We start from the raw sequence: 19,142 nt of genomic DNA, 5'->3' as shown, positions 1-19,142 counted from the left end.
AGGAAAGCATTACATTTGTCATCTATGTTATTGGAACCATAAATATCCGACCACTCTTGTTCCTTTACAAGGTTTAAAAGACTCTCTATTGCTGTTAGATCAACTTCCCTACATAATTTGTAATTATATGTGATGTTTGTTTGAGTAAAAATGACCTTTAGTGTAAAAATTTGTGCATCGTGGTCTGAAAGCCTGTTCACCCTTTCACTAACAGAATGCCCATCTAGTAATGAAGAATGAATAAAAATATTACCTATGGCTGTGCTACTGTTCCCCTAGTTGGAAAAAACACAGTCTGCATCAGATCATATGAATTTAGGAGATCTACCAACATCCTTTTTCTTGCACAATCATATACTAAATTAATACTGAAGTCACCACATATAACAAATTTCTGGTTTTTCCTATAAAGTTAATCAAGAACCCTCTCTAGCTTGAGCAGAAACACTCTGAAGTCAGAGTTAGGGGACATATAAACATCAAAAATTAGAAGTTTAGTTTCACTAAATTCAACTGCCCCTGCACAACATTCAAATATCTGTTCAGTGCAATGCCATGATACGTCTATGGACTCAAATGGAATACTCTTTTTTACCAACATAGCCAGTCCCCCACTCCATAAGGAACTCCTTGAAAAAGTGCCAGCTAATCTGTATCCTGGTAAAGGATGCCTTTGAACTGTCAAATTATTTAAGTGGTGCTCCAATTACCAATAATTTCAGAGTCAACATCTATAAGCAGTTCACTAACTTCATCTCTAATACCTCTTATATTTTGATGAGATATGCTAATTACTTCTCTAGTTGGAACCATGACATCCTGTGAAGGTGATACTTTAGTTATAGGGACTTCATTTAAGGAGGTATACCTGTCAGCTGACTTCAATCTAAAAAAAGGTGTAGCTGTAACACCAACTACTACAGGAATTTTTCCATGAGTGATCCCACCACCACCACACACTACACTGTCACCTATAAGCTTTGCCAGCCTTGCCTTCCCATGCCTATTGAGGTGGAGGCCATGCCTATTGAAACTCAATCTACTGATAGACTCAACATGCACCACTGCAATGTGGCCCATGCCCTCTGCCATCAGTGCCTTCTCCTGCCCCATGTTAATATACCTAACAGCTGCATTAAGATGAGGCTGATCGTGACGCCCAACCCTGTACTAGGCTTCACAATGCTGGTGACATGGTACACGCTTCCCAGCACTTCCCGCAACTGCTGGCCCACATCTCTACTGTGTGAACTACCTAGCAGCTTAACCTTCTTCTTTCTGTGAGAATTTGCAACTGACTTAGTCCTCCTAAGTGCTGAGGCTGCTGCATGTTTCCTACACCTACAGCTACAAGAGGCTCTTCTCCCCTCAACTCTGAGAGTTGGTCAAATCTATCGCATATACGCTGAGTGCAACTGCCTGAATACCATATCCTCCTAGCTGCCTTCTTGCCAACTGCCAGTTCCCATTCCCAGCACCTTTCAACCTCCTCAACCTATTTAGTTCCTCCTTTGTGTATTGTAACTGCACCTGCTCCTGTATCAACTTATTTCTACTACAGATTCTGCATTCCCAGGAGAGGATCTTTCTAGAATGCCCACTAGCTTGTCCACTGTATTCCCCACAATGAAAATATTTTGAACAAATCCCACACCATAACTCACTACTCACAAACCTAAAACAGAGCCCACACTTCTCACTCATGGTAAAATTTTACAGTTACTGAAAAAAAACTAAACATCTACATTGCCTAAGTTCAGTTACACCAGTAGACCTATTTATAGAACTAACAATAGCAGTCTTGAAAGTATCTCTGTACTAAGAAAGCAACAACTTTTATTAATACTACTAAACCATAACTAATATCAATACCAACAAAACTTCACAAAATTTATTAGCTAGAACCAAAAATTCAAGTGTTCTCTGAAATGCTCAATGAGGTTAAAAAAAATGAATGAAAATTTTACTGAAATATTTCACTAGGAACAATAGGAAATGTCAGCTGAAAACTAAAGCACGAAATTTACTTAACAACTTCAACCCACAGAAAACTAAGAAAAACACAGTGAGAGAACATTTCCAAAAGGATATTAAATCGTTATTTCACCACAAACAGCACAAAACACTGTTGAAAACTATTAAACTTTGTCAGTACTTAGCTTTATAACTTCTACAGCTGCAACAGCACACCACGAAATGTAAACACACTACTGAGGTGTGAGACTTGCTTGAACTACAAAGCACACTCATGAATATCAGACCAGTCGAGTCAATAACACAGGAAGAAAAACTGAAAGTAGTGAAGATCCACTAATAAGTTACTTTTACAGCAAGTATTAACACAAATAAACTTTAAAATAAGTAACTGAAGACTAAAACCTTATAAAATATTGACAAGCAATTTCAACAGCAGTACAGCACACGTGACATCACACCAAAGAGACCAATGTAATGTAATGACAGGTGGTTGCTATAAGTATAATTTGGCTAACCCTTCAGAAGACAAAATTTCAATATTACAAATAGACACATTTAAAACTATTTGTGGTTAGCATAGCTGAATTCAACACGTTAAATGTACCAGGAAAACTGTTACATCAACAGTTATATTCAGTAGCTGCTGTTGGTATTCTGTTACCAGCTTACTTTCTACTAATTACCCTACTATGTATCCAACACTGTTATCTATTTACCACAAGGATGTAAGCCTGTTTTCAGTGAATATTGCTACTTTTTGCAGCTGAAGATAATCTTCAGTCCTGAAATCTCCATAACCCCAAGACTTTACAATTCTTATGCCATGTATGTATTGTTCCTTATGTGAGAACTTTTCCTATATTATTATTTCATAACCAAATAAAGTAATTTCATTTGTTTAATTGCTTTTGTAAGACAAATCTCTTATTTCACAAACTTGAATAACAATATTAAAATATTGCTGTAAAAGTTATGTTGTAAAATACTCGTTTGTTTTTAATAGGTATGGGCAAATATTCAGAATGAAGAGATGCCCCATAGAACACGTTTTGATGTGAGCCGAAAGTCAGATTGGTATCCAGCATTTGGCAGAAACGTGAGTGCACCTACAGGAAGTGTTCAACCTCCATCACTTGAATATAGTGAGACATCCCTTTCAGCTGTGCAGCAACTGCAGGACAAAATTGAGAAATATTTACAAAAGAATATTATGCACTGGAGAAAAACATCGAGGTAAGAAAACGTTAAGCAGTACCTCTTATCACCATCACACAATACTGATTGTTTTCTTACTTCATTTTAATTCCTATTGAAATAGAATAAACAATTTTTCTTTCACTTCTACATTACACAATTCTCTATTCGGAGCCAAGGAGAGCAAAGTTTTGTTGTATGAAGTTTGAAAATATTTTTTATGGGATTTGCAAATTTATCATCATCTTCATTGTTAATTTACTGTGTGGTAGAAACTCTTTTCATAATACAATTTTAAAGCTATTTTGCCCTTCGCTGAGGGCAGGAGAAGTGTTCAGCTACAGAAGCCAGCTGTTGATAGATAATGTGAGTACTCATAATTGTGAAACATTCTTCAGAGCTTTTCAGACTGTCAGTTGGTTGGCTGAGTTTTTACAAGTAGGTTACAACGGTATGTCCCCTGCCCCAAACCCACCCTTCCTTCAGCGCTTTCATCAGTTTCAGAAGATGATGATGTTACAGTACAAACCTTTCTTGTACTGATCTTTGAATTGTGTTCATCTTTTAGATCAGTATTTTGCTGGCAAAATGGTTCCAAATATGCTACTGATCAGAGTAGTCAGCAGTGACACACATGAGTTCAAAATAGAGGGCAAGGTGTGCCACATAAAGTTTCATAATTTATTGTCAGCACAAATGCAGAGGAAGAACATTTTCTGTGAGTAATGGTGCTCAGTAATGTGGCTGCTTTTCGCCTAAGCAAGGAGTTGAACTACCACAATCTGAGAATTTGACATTCAGAGCAGGCATGTGAGATAGTTCATCATGGGAGAGACTCTCCTAAACTCAACACTTGAAAGAGTGTGGTAATGGGCTTTTTTCACAATTGTAGCTTGATGTCAGTGAATTACGTTTCCAGATGAATGGAGTCCCACTGTACTGACACCAATATATTATTAGTAACACAATTCACCAGCAGTAGATAGGTCATACAGTTTAAAACAATTATGAATTTTCAACAGTTGTGACTTAAGGAGTGTACCATCTTGACTGTATGTGTTTTTGTCTGTTTCCAACTACTGTAGATGAACTGCAAAGTCGGATTATGGCTGCTTAAATGTCTCTGTGTGTTCTGTAATTAGTCTTCACAGACCCTACAACATGGGGTGTATATTTCCAGATTCCACAGTTCTTAGTGTTTCTTAAAACTTTCTAAGTAAGCCTTTATGGAATAGTTGGCATCCATCTTCAAGTGTTTATCATTTGAGAGTTTCAGTATGTCCAAGGTGTTTTGCCATTGGTCAAACAAACCTACTGCCATTCATACTTTCCTTCTTTGTCAATATTTATTGTCCCCTATTGCCCTATTTGATATGGTCTACAAACTTGATCAGTATTCTAGGACATGTTGCACAAATGTTTTGTATGTGATCTCCCTCATAGACTGACAGGATTTTGCCAACATCATTCCAACTAATCAAAGTTTGCTCCCACTTTTGTGTGACTGAGCCTGTGCAATATTTCCATTTCATATTCACACAAATTGTTATCTCCAGTTATTTTTTTGAGTTGACTGAGACCAGTTATGAAGCACTTCTTTTGTAGTCATAGGATACTATAATTTTGTGAATTACATAATTTTACATTTTTGAACTTTTGAGGCAAATTGCCAGTGTTTTCCCTCTTTGAAATCTTTCCCAAGATATTATTGAATGCTTGTGCAGTTTTATATTGAACAACCACTCAGCTATGGCAGATTGATGCGTGGAACACAGAAACACCTAACAGAAAACAGCTTTCACATTACCTATTGCTTGAAAGCCAGTGTGAATGCAGTTTTCTGTTACATATTTATATGCTCCACACACTGTTCTGCAACTGGTGAGCAGCTTTCACTTATCTTATGTATTGCTCCATTCAGGAATTTCCATTATTTTTATTCAATTAGTATCTCATTATAGATAATTGCTTCACCTGCAAAAAATCAAGAGATTACTAATAATATCATTTGCCATAACTCCCTGGGAAACACCTGAAGTTAATGCTACAGCTGTTGATGCCTCTCTATCCAAGACAGTATGGTGTGTCCTCCAGATCAAGAAAACCTCTATTTTGATTAGACTTTAATATGAAAATGAGCATAGACAATGAGTTGCAAGTTTTCTGAAAATCATGTTGTCAGATTAGTCTGATCTCTGTCTTGGCTTCAAGTGATACACACAAGTTTTGTAGACAATCACTGTCATTCTGGTAACATACCAGGCAACTATAACAGACCAGTGGCACATACATACATGAAAGGCCCGAAAATACATGTATAGACAAAGAAATGATTACAATTTCAGAAAAATTGGATTATTTATTAGAGAGAAAAAGCATGACAAATTGGGAAGTCAAAGAAGCGCTGGTCCACCTCTGTATTGTCACTGATCTGGTGCATCATGAATAGTGGATGTTCCCAACAACAATAGCTGAGGACAAATATGTATTGTCCCTTCTGACTATTCCTGTTCCCATATTATTGCTATTCACACAATATGTTACTGATAAAACAAATATGAAATAAGGTCACTCCAAAAGGGGCTCTTCAGTATGGTTCAGATATCTGTACCAGTGGTATTTGCACTCAGTTAGAGATAGTGTAGCAGCGCCACATTAGTTTTTTAACTGATATCTTAGAGTAAAGTAGATCTTTCATAGCTTGAGATGGCATTCCAGAAGATGCTCTCTCAAAAGTAATGCAGTAGCATTAATATGAAACTATATCTGTTAATTTGTATCACTATTAATGAAGTACATCATAAATTTTATATTTCATTCTTCTAACTGCTTAATGCGATAAACGGTCAACAGTGTTTTTGCAGTTATGTGTTGCCTTTGAATATGACAGGTATTTGCAACAAAACAAGCATGTCCATACGTATTTTTAACACTCCTTTTTAGAATCCACTAATGCATATATTTTTTCAGATGTGCATTTAACAAAAGGTAAATTTCAAATCCTCTCAAAGTAATTATTTGCCAAATGACGGTGTGAAACTTCAGAAAATACAATATAGCTGAATTAAAAAGGACACAAAGAAAATGATTTATTATTATTTTTGATTATTCCCTATTAAGAGGGTGGTTAAACTTGACTAGTCATGTTTTTTCATGGGCACAAGGAAAATGATTTATTATTATTAATATTATTTTATTATTATTTTATTATTCCCTTTTAAGAGAGCAATTAACCTTGACTAGTCATGATTTCTTCTTCTTCCTTCATTCTTCCCAAATTCTCTTCATGTGCTCACTGTGCTCTCACTTGCATTCTTCCAATTATTTGTTTCCTGTTCTTTTCTCAGTTGATTTTTGTTTAAGTTTATGTTTCTTTATGATGTTCCTGAACTGTTCTTGATTGTTTATGATGTTGCTGAACTGTTCTCGATTGTTTATGTTGTCTTATGTGATTCCCAGTTCCTTAACATCTTCTTCTGTTTCAATTATCCCCTTTGTCTTGTTCTTGCTAGTGTTTACTATGTCAAAGATTTGCATTTTGAGCCTGTTCTTGTTAATCCTGCCAATATGTCCATAAAATTTCATTCTTCTCTTTCCAAAGGTGTCCATTATTGTTTATATCTCTTTATAGATCTCTCTCTCTCTCTCTTATTGTCCTCTTCATCCAAATTCCTTCATGAAACACTAGTCAATATATTTTCCTCAGAATTTTTCTTTCTTGCTTTTCAGTCCCTCTGATTTTGGTATGACCATGAATTACTGTAGTTTCTGCAGCACAGAGTGCTTCCTGTAGAGTAACTGTGTTGTAATGCCTTAGCTTTGCATTGACAGAAATAGATTTAGTGATTCCAAGTGATCTTACATGCTTTCTGTAATTTGGAGATCTTTCTGATTGTCTGATTGGATCTGGAGTTCTGTCCTGATGGTTGGATTATCTCTCCCAGATATTTTAAGTGCACAGCTTGTGCCACTTTCTTGCTCTTTTTTACTCTTAAGCTGAATTCCCTTAATTTCCTTTTCCCATGTCCTCACAGTTTTTTCCAGAACCATGTTAAATTGAAGGGGGAAGAGGCCATCTCCTTGATGAAAATCAGGATGAATATGAAATGGTTCTAACATTTGTCCTATAAATTTACAAGGCATGTTTTTTAAGTAAGTACCATTTTGAAATTTAAAAAAAGATGTGCTAAGGTATCTCAATAACTTTATTTTTACATGAAAGGCTGTACCTTAATCTACTTTTCTACATAATTTCCATCAATACTGAAGCACTGTCATAAAATTGTACCAGTTTTTTAATACCCTCCTCATAGAAGTCTGCCACCTGACTTGTTAACCACTGCACAATCGTCTTGAAGACACCGCCTGCCCAGGTGTTTCTTCAAGTGCAGGAACAGATGGTAGTCACTGGGCACAAGATTGGGGCTGTATGGAGGATGATCTAGAGTTTCCCATCGAAAAGATGTGATGAGATCTTTGGTCTGATTCGCCACATGCAGACGGGCATTGTCTTGCAGCAAAACAATGCCCTTGCTCAACTTCCATGGATTGTTGCTTTGATTCTGGTGTGACGTAGGCCACCCATGTTTCATTGCCCATAACTATTTGGCTTAAGGAATCATCACAACTGTTGTGGTACTGTTCAAGGAAAGTCAATGCACTGTCTAAATGTTTGGTTTTGTGCACAGCCGTCAACATTTTCGGTACCCAACGCGTGTACAGTTTTCGGTAATTCAAGTGCTCGGTCATAATGCCGTACAAAACACTACAAGTAACATTATGAAAGTCATCCCACAAGGAGGAAATTGTAAAGTGTCTGTTTTCTCTCACCTTGTCCACTTCCTGCAGCAAAGTTTACGACTGAAGGACGCCCACTCCATTGTTCATCATGCACATTTGTATGGCCATCTTTTAAATACTCTCACCCACTTTCTTACCATTCCATCACTCATAATGTTTTCTCTGTAAACTGCACAGATATCGGGATGAATATCGATCGCTTTTAGGCCTTAGCACTAAGAAATCTTATAACAGCCCGTACTTCACAGTAGGCGGGACTCACGATTATCGGAGGCATCTTAAACACTCAGTACACAACATAAACAAGGAAGAATCAGACTGTAATGGTGTCAGTGCATAGATCAAGGTACAGGCTTTCATATAAAAATAAAATTATTGAGATATCTTATTACATCTTTTTTTAATTTCAAAATGCTACTTACTTAATAAATGGAGGCTGTACCTGTTAATATCTATTGGATAACTGATCTTGTTTTGTTGTTAATCTTGAATTCCTCTGAAATGTGGAATGATGTTTGCATATCCATTGAATCATAAGCCCTTTTAAAGTTGACAAAAGTTACCATAGTATTTCTACACCTTCTCATTTGTATGATTGTCTTCAGGTTCCATTATCTGTTCAATGCAAGAAAATGATTTACCACAGCAACTAGCAAAAACTCAACACCTTTTGTAAAATATCTAAATTTATATTGCAAAGTAAGAATATATAATGTATTTTATACTTTTGCTATTACACACAGATCTTACCACTGGGTAAGTAATTCTGTAATTGGTCTCCAACCAGTATGACTGTGCAGAATCATATTTGTGGGAGATGAGCATCAGAATAATTTAGTTACTGGCAAGGCCTATTATGACTGTAATCTAACATCACAAAAATGTTTGTGTGTGTGTGTGTGTGTGTGTGTGTGTGTGTGTGTGTGTGTGTGTGTGTGTTTGTTTGTTTGTTTGTTTGTTTGTGTGTGTGTGTGTGTGTGTGTGTGTGTGTGTAGCATTAATTGAAGCATTGTGTATCATTAAGCAGTCACAAAATTTGCCCATGCATTGTTATATACACAGTGATTATAATTAAAGCTAAACTTTCAAAACACTCTAGAAAAAAAGCCACTGCTCAGAATTCCATCTAATGGCAACAGAATATTATCGGAGAAAGGGAAAAATGTGTGGCAGAAGGAAAAAAAATAGTGTCAAAAATTGATCAATAGATGGTGCTGTATGTGTCAGAATACGTAAATGAAAACACCTGTCATGTGCATGACCCATTAAAGTTGGTATAAACACACTGGGTGCACGTCTTTTCCTCCTTTAGCATCTGCGACATTCACCATGACTGTCTCAATGCATGATCACGCTCTGCTTGTAAAGCTGTATTACAATAATGATGACTGTGCATGTGTCAAGGAAGTTCTGGACACTGAAGGCTTTGAAAAAAGCTGATGGTCCATTGACTGCCGTAGGTCTGGAGAAAATGATTTGGAAATTCAAAAATACGAGTTCTTTTGGTGTGCAACCTGCTAGAGGGAGGAAACAAATTGATTTAATGTCAGTGGAAGCAATAGCCACAGCAATGCAGGCGGAGATGAGAGGTGGTGTGTAAACATGTAGAGCACGGAGAATTGCCCAAACATTGGACATACCCATGAGCACGGTGCGTAAAATCCTATGAAACATCCTTCTCAGCTATCCATTCAAAATTACCCACATACATGAGATGCTTCCTGTTGAACTGCCTGCAAGAGAGACCTTTGTTTCAGAATTTCTTGCTTGTATGGATAGACGAAGCCCATTTCAATCTGATAGGATGCGTCAATACACAGAATTGTCGAATATGGGCAATGGAAAATCTGCACACAAATCAATCAGTACCACTTCATCCTGAAAAGGTCACTGTGTGGTGTGAGTTTATGGCACCATTTATCATAGGGCCATATTTTTTCGAAGGGACAGTTCCAGTCCTGTTACCTGTACTGTGGATGTGTGTATGGGATCATTTTTATGCAAGGTGGCACACTTCTGCACATTGGAAATCCTGCTAAAGTCCATTTTGAAAATGCTAGAATAATCAGCTGCTATTTCCCTACAGCCTGGCCACCCTGATCACCTGATCTTAATCCCTGTGATTCTGGCTATGGGGCTGTCTGAAAGATGTTGTGTTCAATGTCCCAATTGTAAACTTAGCTGCATTGAAGGCATGCATTGAGCAACATGCTCTAAATGTGATGCCGGAAACTCTTTGATCAGTTGTGGTGCATGATGTTTCTGTTTCTACCTGTTGCAGAAAATGGTGGACAGCATATTCAACATGTTTTGTGCAAGTCACGTGGAAATTAAGAATCCGATTTGATTGTGATTGATGCTTTTTATGCAATTTTTGGCCTTAGCACAATTAAAAACTGATTATTCCCATCCGATGTGATATTACATTGCATGACATTGCTGTGGTGGATGGGATTATGTAACTAACAGTGTCACATCTGTACACCTATGCACACTGAGTAGTACAGTTTGTTTAACATCAGACATACTCCTTAGGCATTGTTGTATGATTCATTTGTCATTTGTAGTTCACCACTATTAAATTATGATGCTCACAGTGCCATCTATTGCTACATTTTGTAACTATTTATGTTGTTCTGCCATTCGTTTCCCCACTTGTCCAATAATGTTCCATTGCAATTTGTAATCATTCTGACCAGTGGTGTTAACTCTACAGTGCTTTGAAAGTTTAATTATAATCACCTTGTACTTTGGGAATCAATATCAATAAGCTGAGTCAATATATTGTGTATAAGACACCCAAGCCAAACATGCTACAAATTCAGCACGACAGAATGAAGACAAGCTTTTTCCCAAAGCACATGAAGCAGACGTGTCTCTTTTCCTACGTGATTTTATTCTTCAGCTATTCACAACTGGTAGTGGCAATGGTCTCCAGATGAACTATGATCAGTGACAACATTGGCAGTTCGTCTGTAGATAAAATATGCATGTGCAGCAAACTTGAAATTACTAGACATGCTTTTGAGCAGTTATAATGCTGAGAGGCTAACATATTTTGAACTAAATAATATGTACATATTTTTACAGGACAATTTGGAACCGTTACTGTATTGCAATTTTACGGAAGCTATTGCCTGAAATGGAGACAGCATCTTTGAAATCCAAAGAATTGGGTATAGCTGAACATATTCACGAACTACAACAAATACTAGGGTCACACAAGGCAAGTATATAGCTTTTCGTTGTATGGAGGAAATCAAACTTAAAAAAGTTTCACAGACCTTCAAACAGCTGGGCATGCTGATGTCAGCCTCACGGTACTTTCATTCATTTATGAAGTTTAATGTCAACAGTCAGTCAGTTCACCAACAACAAAAACATTCATAAATGTGATATATGTCAAATAGAAAGTAACAAAGAATTCAGCTGTAAAACTATTTGACTACTTAGGCAAATATATCAAGAATTCAATACATGATAAAAATAGCTATAAATACAAACTGAAGGCATCTCTACTAGGCAACTCCTTCCATTTCATTAAATCTTTTTTGAATATGTAATAATATAAAGTATATTAAAAACAAAAATTCCAAGACTTACCAAGCAGGAAAGCGCCGGTAGATAGGCACAATAAAAAAACACACAAACACACACTCAAAATTTCGAGCTTTCGCAACCGGTGGTTGCTTCATCAGGAAAGAGGGAAGGAGAAGGAAAGATGAAAGGATGTGGGTTTTAAGGGAGAGGGTAAGGAGTCATTCCAATCCCGGGAGCGGAAAGACTTACCTTAGGGGGAAAAAGTATAGATATATACTCGCGCGCGCGCGCACACACACACACACACACACACACACACACACACACACACACACACATCCATCCATACATATACAAACACAAGCAGATATATTTAAAGGCAAAGAGTTTGGGCAGAGATGTCAGTCGAGGCGGAAGTGCAGAGGCAAAGATGATGTTGAATGACAGGTGAGATATGAGTGGCGGCAACTTGAAATTAGCGGAGATTGAGGCCTGGTGGATAACGAGAAGAGAGGATATATTGAAGGGCAAGTTCCCATCTCCGGAGTTCGGATAGGTTGGTGTTGGTGGGAAGTATCCAGATAACCCAGACGGTGTAACACTGTGCCAAGATGTGCTGGCTGTAAACCAAGGCGTGTTTAGCCACAGGGTGATCCTCATTACCAACAAACACTGTCTGCCTGTGTCCATTCATGCGAATGGACAGTTTGTTGCTGGTCATTCCCACATAGAATGCGTCACAGTGTAGGCAGGTCAGTTGGTAAATCACGTGGGTGCTTTCACACGTGGCTCTGCCTTTGATCCTAACACCTTCAGGGTTAGAGGACTGGAGTAGGTGGTGGTGGGAGGGTGCATGGGACAGGTTTTACACCGGGGGCGGTTTTAAGGGTAGGAGCCAGAGGGTAGGGAAGGTGGTTTGGGGATTTCATAGGGATGAACCAAGAGGTTATGAAGGTTAGGTGGACGGCGTAAAGACACTCTTGGTGGAGTGGGGAGGATTTCATGAAGGATGGATCTCATTTCGGGGCAGGATTTTAGGAAGTCGTATCACTGCTGGAGATCGAGTCCTGGGAAGTGTCCTGTCACAAGTGGGGCACTTTTGGGGTTCTTCTGTGAGAGGTTCTGGGTTTGAGGGGATGAGGAAATGGCTATGGTTATTTGCTTCTGTACCAGGTTGGGAGGGTAGTTGCAGGATGCGAAAGCTGTTTTCAGGTTGTTGGTGTAATGGTTCAGGGATTCAGGACTGGAGCAGATTTGTTTGCCATGAAGGCCTAAGCTGTAGGGAAGGGACTGTTTGATATGGAATGGGTGGCAGCTGTCATAATGGAGGTACTGTTGCTTGTTGGTGGGTTTGATGTGGACGGATGTGTGAAGCTGGCCATTGGACAGATGGAGGTCAACGTCAAGGAAAGTGGCATGCGATTTGGAGTAGGACCAGGTGAATCTGATGGAACCAAAGGAGTTGAGGTTGGAGAGGAAATTCTGGAGTTCTTCTTCACTGTGAGTCCAGATCATGAAGACGTCATCAATAAATCTGTACCAAACTTTGGGTTGGCAGGCTTGGGTAACCAAGAAGGCTTCCTCTAAGCGACCCATAAATAGGTTGGCATATGAGGGGGCCATCCTGGTGCCCATGACTGTTCCCTTTAATTGTTGGTATGTCTGGCCTTCAAAAGTGAAGAAGTTGTGGGTCAGGCTGAAGCTGGCTTAAGGTGATGAGGAAAGAGGTTTTAGGTAGGGTGGCAGGTGATCGGCGTGAAAGGAAGTGCTCCATCGCAGCGAGGCCCTGGATGTGCCAGGTATTTGTGTATAGGGGAGTGGCATCAATGGTTACAAGGATGGTTTCCGGGGGTAACAGACTGGGTAAGGATTCTAGGCGTTGGAGGAAGTGGTTGGTGTCTTTGATGAAGGATGGGAGACTGCATGTAATGGGTTGAAGGTGTTGATCTACGTAGGCAGAGATACGTTCTGTGGGGGCTTGGTAACCAGCTACAATAGGGTGGCCAGGATGTTTGGGTTTGTGAATTTTAGGAAGTAGGTAGAAGGTAGGAGTGCGAGGTGTCAGTGGGGTGAGGAGTTTGATGGAGTCAGGTGAAAGGTTTTGTAGGGGGCCTAAGGTTCTGAGGATTCCTTGAAGCTCCGCCTGGACATCAGGAATGGGATTACCTTGGCAAAGTTTGTATGTAGAGTTGTCTGAAAGCTGACACAGTCCCTCAGCCACATACTCCCGACGATCAAGTACCACGGTCGTGGAACCCTTGTCAGCTGGAAGAATGATGATGGATAGGTCAGCTTTCAGATCACGGATAGCCTGAGCTTCGGCTGTGGTGATGTTGGGAGTAGGATTAAGGTTTTTCAAGAAAGATTGAGAGGCAAGGCTGGAAGTGAGAAATTCCTGGAAGGTTTGGAGAGGGTGATTTTGAGGAAGAGGAGGTGGGTCCCGCTGTGATGGAAGACGGAACTGTTCCAGGCAGGGTTCAATTTGGATAGTGTCTTGGGGAGTTGGATCATTAGGAGTGGGATCAGGATTAATTTTCTTCGTGGCAAAGTGATATTTCCAGCAGAGACTACGAGTGTAGGACAGTAAATCTTTGACAAGGACAGTTTGGTTGAATCTGGGAGTGGGGCTGAAGATGAGGCCTTTGGATAGGACAGAGGTTTCGGATTGGGAGAGAGGTTTGGAGGAAAGGTTAACTACTGAATTGGGGTGTTGTGGTTCCAGATTGTGTTGACTAGAATTTTGAGGTGTTGGGAGGAGTGGAGCTGGAAGTGGGAGATTGAGTAGATGGGAGAGACTAGGTCTATGTGCAATGAGAGGAGGTTGAGGTTTGTTGGAAAGGTTGTGGAGGGTGAGTGAGTTGCCTTTCCGGAGGTGGGAAACCAGGAGATTGGATAGTTTTTTGAGGTGGAGGGTGGCATGCTGTTCTAATTTGCGGTTGGACTGTAGGAGGATGCTATGAACAGCCGGTGTGGATGTGGGAGAGGAAAGATTGAGGACTTTGATTTGGGATAGGAGTTTGTGTGTGTGTGTGTGTGTGTTTGTGTGTTTTTTTATTGTGCCTATCTACCGGCACTTTCCCACTTGGTAAGTCTTAGAATCTTTGTTTTTAATATATTTTTCCCATGTGGAATGTTTCTTTCTATCTTATTTACATTAATAATATAAAGTGTTTGACACAGTGACATGAAGTGGCAGACATAGCAAGGTTGTGTGAAAGTTGCTGTAGGATTGTGCAGGGAAAGGATGGTGGGGTGCTAAGTGCAGCATGGGGGCCTGTAGTTGGGGGGATTTGTGGAGGGAGGGGGGGGGGGGGAGCAGAGAAGGGGAAAGGACTATGCAGATGAGCTGGATAGGTGGTAGGAACATGTGAGGTTGGAATGGAAACAGGGAAGGGTATAGAGGTAGGTGGGGGGCAGGAATGAGCAAAGGGTTGAGGCCAAGGGGGTTATGGGAATGAAGAATTCATCACAAGGAGAGCTCTCACCTGGGCCATTCAGAAAAGCTGATTTTAGTGGGGAGAGTCCAGACAGCACAGGCTGCGTAGCAGTCACTGAAGTCAAGCACACAGTGCTTATCGAAGTGCACAGCAATTGGGTGGTCCAGCTGGCTCTTGAGCACAGTTTGGCCATGGTCATTGAAGTGGACAGACAGCTTGTTAGCGGCTGTGCCCACATAGAATGTTGCATCATGATTGCAGTTAAGTTGGTATACCATATGTTTGTGTTCACAGATGGCTCTTCCTTTTACAGGGCAGTAGATGCCTGTGACAGGACTGGAATGGGTGGGAGTGGGAGGACATATATGAGATGGATCTTTCATCTAGGTCTCTTACAAGGATATGAACCATGAGGCAAGGAATTGGCCACAGGAATGGAATAGGGATGGACAAGTACATTGCATAGGTTGAATGGACAGTAAAACATCACTGTGGGGTAGACGTTCCTGGACATGGTGAGTGGTAGTTGAAACCATGGTGACGAATGTAATCCCGTTACTCCAGTCCTGGGTGGTGATGATTCATGGATGGAGAAGTGTAAGATTGTGGGGACAAGGTGTGGGAGATCCATTTCTGGATGAAATTCGAAGGGTAATTTCAGTCTTTGAAGCCCTCAGTGAGACCCTTGGTATATTTGGAGAGGGACTGCACATCACTGCAGATGTGAAAACCACAAGTGATAAGCTGTATTGAGACATCTCAATACAAACCCACAATCACTGCAGTAAAACATGAAAATATGACATGCAAACAAGATGTATAGTTGCAGGTGAAGCACAAGCCAATCATTTATGCAAAACAAATAAAATCACACTTCATGCTGTCTGCCAATGTACTTTATTAAAAATGCAAGGGGACTCAATAATGTGTTAATTAAGTGCAGTAAAAGAAATGTATCTAGCCTGACAATAAAGATTTTGATTTGGTTTTGGGTGCAAGGTATAACACAAAAATATATGCCAAATAATATTGAAGCTGAAACTTGTTGAATGAATGGGACATCACAGTTTGTTTTGCATAATCTCAGATCAGGCTATTAACAAACTAATTCTCACATCTATTAAACTACAAACAGAACTTTTTTTAAGGAACTAAGTGTATGCACATACATTAAACTTCTACCTCAGAATTGATTGATCATGGTGCTAGTTAATGGCATTAAGGTATTAAGTGAAGTAATTTGATCTGCTTATCACATTGTGCTGGCATCTCATTTCTATGTTTTTGTAATTAGTTAGACACCCAAGTGCTCCAGCATGGGATAAAGGACACTATCCCACTATCCCTTATTTTGTGTAAGTTGAATGGTAAGTTCTGATTTTTTTCTATAATGGATATGAGGTCATGGTTGTAAAAATAAATGTTACAATGTCAACACAGCCACCTATTGCCATCTAAACAACACTAAAACTACATATTACTACACAGATTGTCTTACATAAAATATGCTTGAAACACTTGCTAACCATGAAATACAACTGTGCATATTTATGTTCATGCTGTGATACATGCCATTCTGTCTATTGATTTTGAAAATCAAATCTAGTCTTGATCTTCCTAATTACTGCACAGGAAACCTCAAAGCTCCAATATAAAACCTGAACAAGAACAATAAAAATAATAAAATAATGTGGCTACTTCCCTTGCTGCTGTGCCTGCTTAATCACTGTCAACTGATGATATAGATAAAATGAAATGGAGGATGTTGTCCATAGGTATCGGCAATGTCACAATAACAGCCCTGTATGTACACACACCATGTATCTTCTAGAAAGCCGCTTCCCACAGACCAACATTGAAAGTGAGCTCTGCATGAATGTAAATATTAAAGCAAAGAGATATTGAAGAAACAAAGATGGTGTATAACAATGTATGGTATCCTGCAAATTCAGATCCTGTCATGAATGGAAAGCTAATAATAATTACATACATTAAATAAGATCTGCAAAGTTCGTGAAACAAATATTTGTGTCACCTGTAAGCTGTTCATTCAATGTATTATGATTTCTCACACTCTGAATGGTAATATCCAATCGTTCTAGTACATCCAGTGTCTTGCCTTACAAAGTTGGGACATATTCATCAGTTCCCAATGTGAGATGTTACATTTTTCTTCATTTCATGATAACCTGTACAGCTCATTAGATCTGCTAGATTTATTTCCACTGGAAATGAAAATACCAAAAATTACAGCAAGTATTGTTACCCTTATTGCAGGAACTGTTGTTCATTATTGCACAATTTTTGCTTGCAAATTCTTTGAAATTTTGTAATGTAAGTCTTTTTATATACAAGCAGCTGCTGCTTTTCTCCCTTCTGTTGCTCCTCCTACTCCTCATATTCCTACTACTTCTACTGCTACAACTACAGCTTACTGCACAGATTGTCTTACATAAAATATGCTTGAAACACTTGCTAACCATTAAATACAACTGTGCATATTTATGTTCATGCTGTGATATATGTCATTCTGTCTATTGGTTTTGATAATCAAATCTAGTTTGGTTCATATATATTCTGTGCAGTTGTGTTGTTGTTGTTGATCCAGCCAGTCCAAAGGCTACTTTGATGCAACTGTACATGCCAGTCTTTTCTGTGCTGTTCATTTCCGCATTTTAGATCTGTCGCAATCTACATCCATATGAACCTGCTTACTGTATTCAAATCTTCATCAATTTTATACTCCTTCCAATCACCCCCCCCCCTCCCACACACACACACACACACACACACACACACACACACACACACACACACACACACACACACACACACACACAGCCACAGTTCCTTCAATTACTGACATGTCCTATATCCTTGTAAAAAGATATCTACGGATGAATGAATGAAGCTGCTGCTGCTGCTGCTGCTGCTGCTGCTACTACTACTACTACTACTACTACTACTACTACTTGATGCCTTTGGATGTTTTCTATCAACCTGTCCCTTCTCTTTTTTTTTTTTTTTTTTTAAGTTTGCAAAATACTACATACTAAAAATTAAAGTCAAATTACATGTTCAATAATCTGCTAATACTGTATAATACATCTTTAGGTTTGTGGATTTCCCATCAATATGCCATATACCAACATGGAAGCTATTAATGAGACAGTGAAAGCTACAGGTGTCCATAATACTGAGAATGAAGAAACTGAATTTGCACTTGCAGTATATGTTCATCCATACCCTGGCAATGTTCTCTCAGTGTGGATATATGTAGCATCACTCATCAAAAGGAGGTGAACTATTAAATTGGTTCTTAGATATTGGTTGGTGAATGTTATTACTGACAAGCTGCTGATGTAAGATCACAAATTACAAATGATGGAATGGAACAGTTCACATCCAATGTTTGATTTATTTATTATTAGGCTATCAGAAAACAGATGAAAATAAAATTTATATTACAGCGAGATAGATAGCAATCACAGGCCCTGCAGACCACATGCTGCTTCCACAAACTGCCTCCATTCCTTCCTGTTGTTACAGCTAGTTCATCTTAAATATGATAACATTTATATCCTCCTCTGGTAAAGCCTTCAAGTGAAATCGTACTTGGACAAGAACTGTCTTCTATATCAAAACCATTAACAGAAGAAGAGACCATGGTGAACAACATATGTGTAACTGTGAAGAAAATCATTATCATGTTACATTGTGACCATAGCATAAATAAATTGTTCTTGGCACTGGACATAGTGTTGTGAGACAGATTGTAACACTAGTTCATAAAATAAAATAAATATTTTATACTGAATGCTGAAGCTTGCATTTCGTAATTCTATTGTATATTTCCTGACCAGTGCAATGCATGTGAAACCTACTTGCAGATAAAAACATTTGATTACAGTGGATCAAGAATCATTCAAGAACGTGATCATTAGACTTAAATGTGATGCAGCAGACATCATGTTGAGCACAAACGTTCTATTTATTTATTCACTTATCTGTGCTTTGTGCAATCTGGCATTCAGGATAAATACATTATGATATAGGACAGGACATTGTGTGATATTATATTAGGAGACATAATGTGACATGACATGATGAAATGGATGCTTACTTATGCTTCGCTTCATGTGCAAGTTAGAAAGATCTGACAAAGAAAAAAGGGATGTTACAATTAATGTAATA

At 38.8% G+C, this 19,142-nt stretch overlaps 1 protein-coding gene across 1 annotated transcript in view; it reads left to right on the top strand.

The window, feature by feature from the left end:
• LOC126355338 (coiled-coil and C2 domain-containing protein 2A) overlaps positions 1 to 18,765 on the top strand; it is a 536,251-nt gene extending 517,486 nt beyond the window's left edge. Inside the window, exons 24-26 of the mRNA XM_050005633.1 lie at positions 2,981 to 3,210; positions 11,062 to 11,197; positions 18,063 to 18,765. Coding sequence (XP_049861590.1) covers positions 2,981 to 3,210; positions 11,062 to 11,197; positions 18,063 to 18,251 — 555 coding nt within the window. The 3' untranslated portion in view covers positions 18,252 to 18,765. The remainder of the gene's footprint in view (positions 1 to 2,980; positions 3,211 to 11,061; positions 11,198 to 18,062) is intronic.
• The last annotated feature ends 377 nt before the right edge of the window (positions 18,766 to 19,142 follow it).

Source organism: Schistocerca gregaria, chromosome 3 (assembly GCF_023897955.1).
Source record: "Schistocerca gregaria isolate iqSchGreg1 chromosome 3, iqSchGreg1.2, whole genome shotgun sequence".
Classification (NCBI taxonomy): Eukaryota; Metazoa; Arthropoda; class Insecta; order Orthoptera; family Acrididae; genus Schistocerca; species Schistocerca gregaria.
The sequence above is the reverse complement of the archived record's forward strand: the minus strand, read 5'-3'. Positions and strand labels throughout refer to the sequence as shown.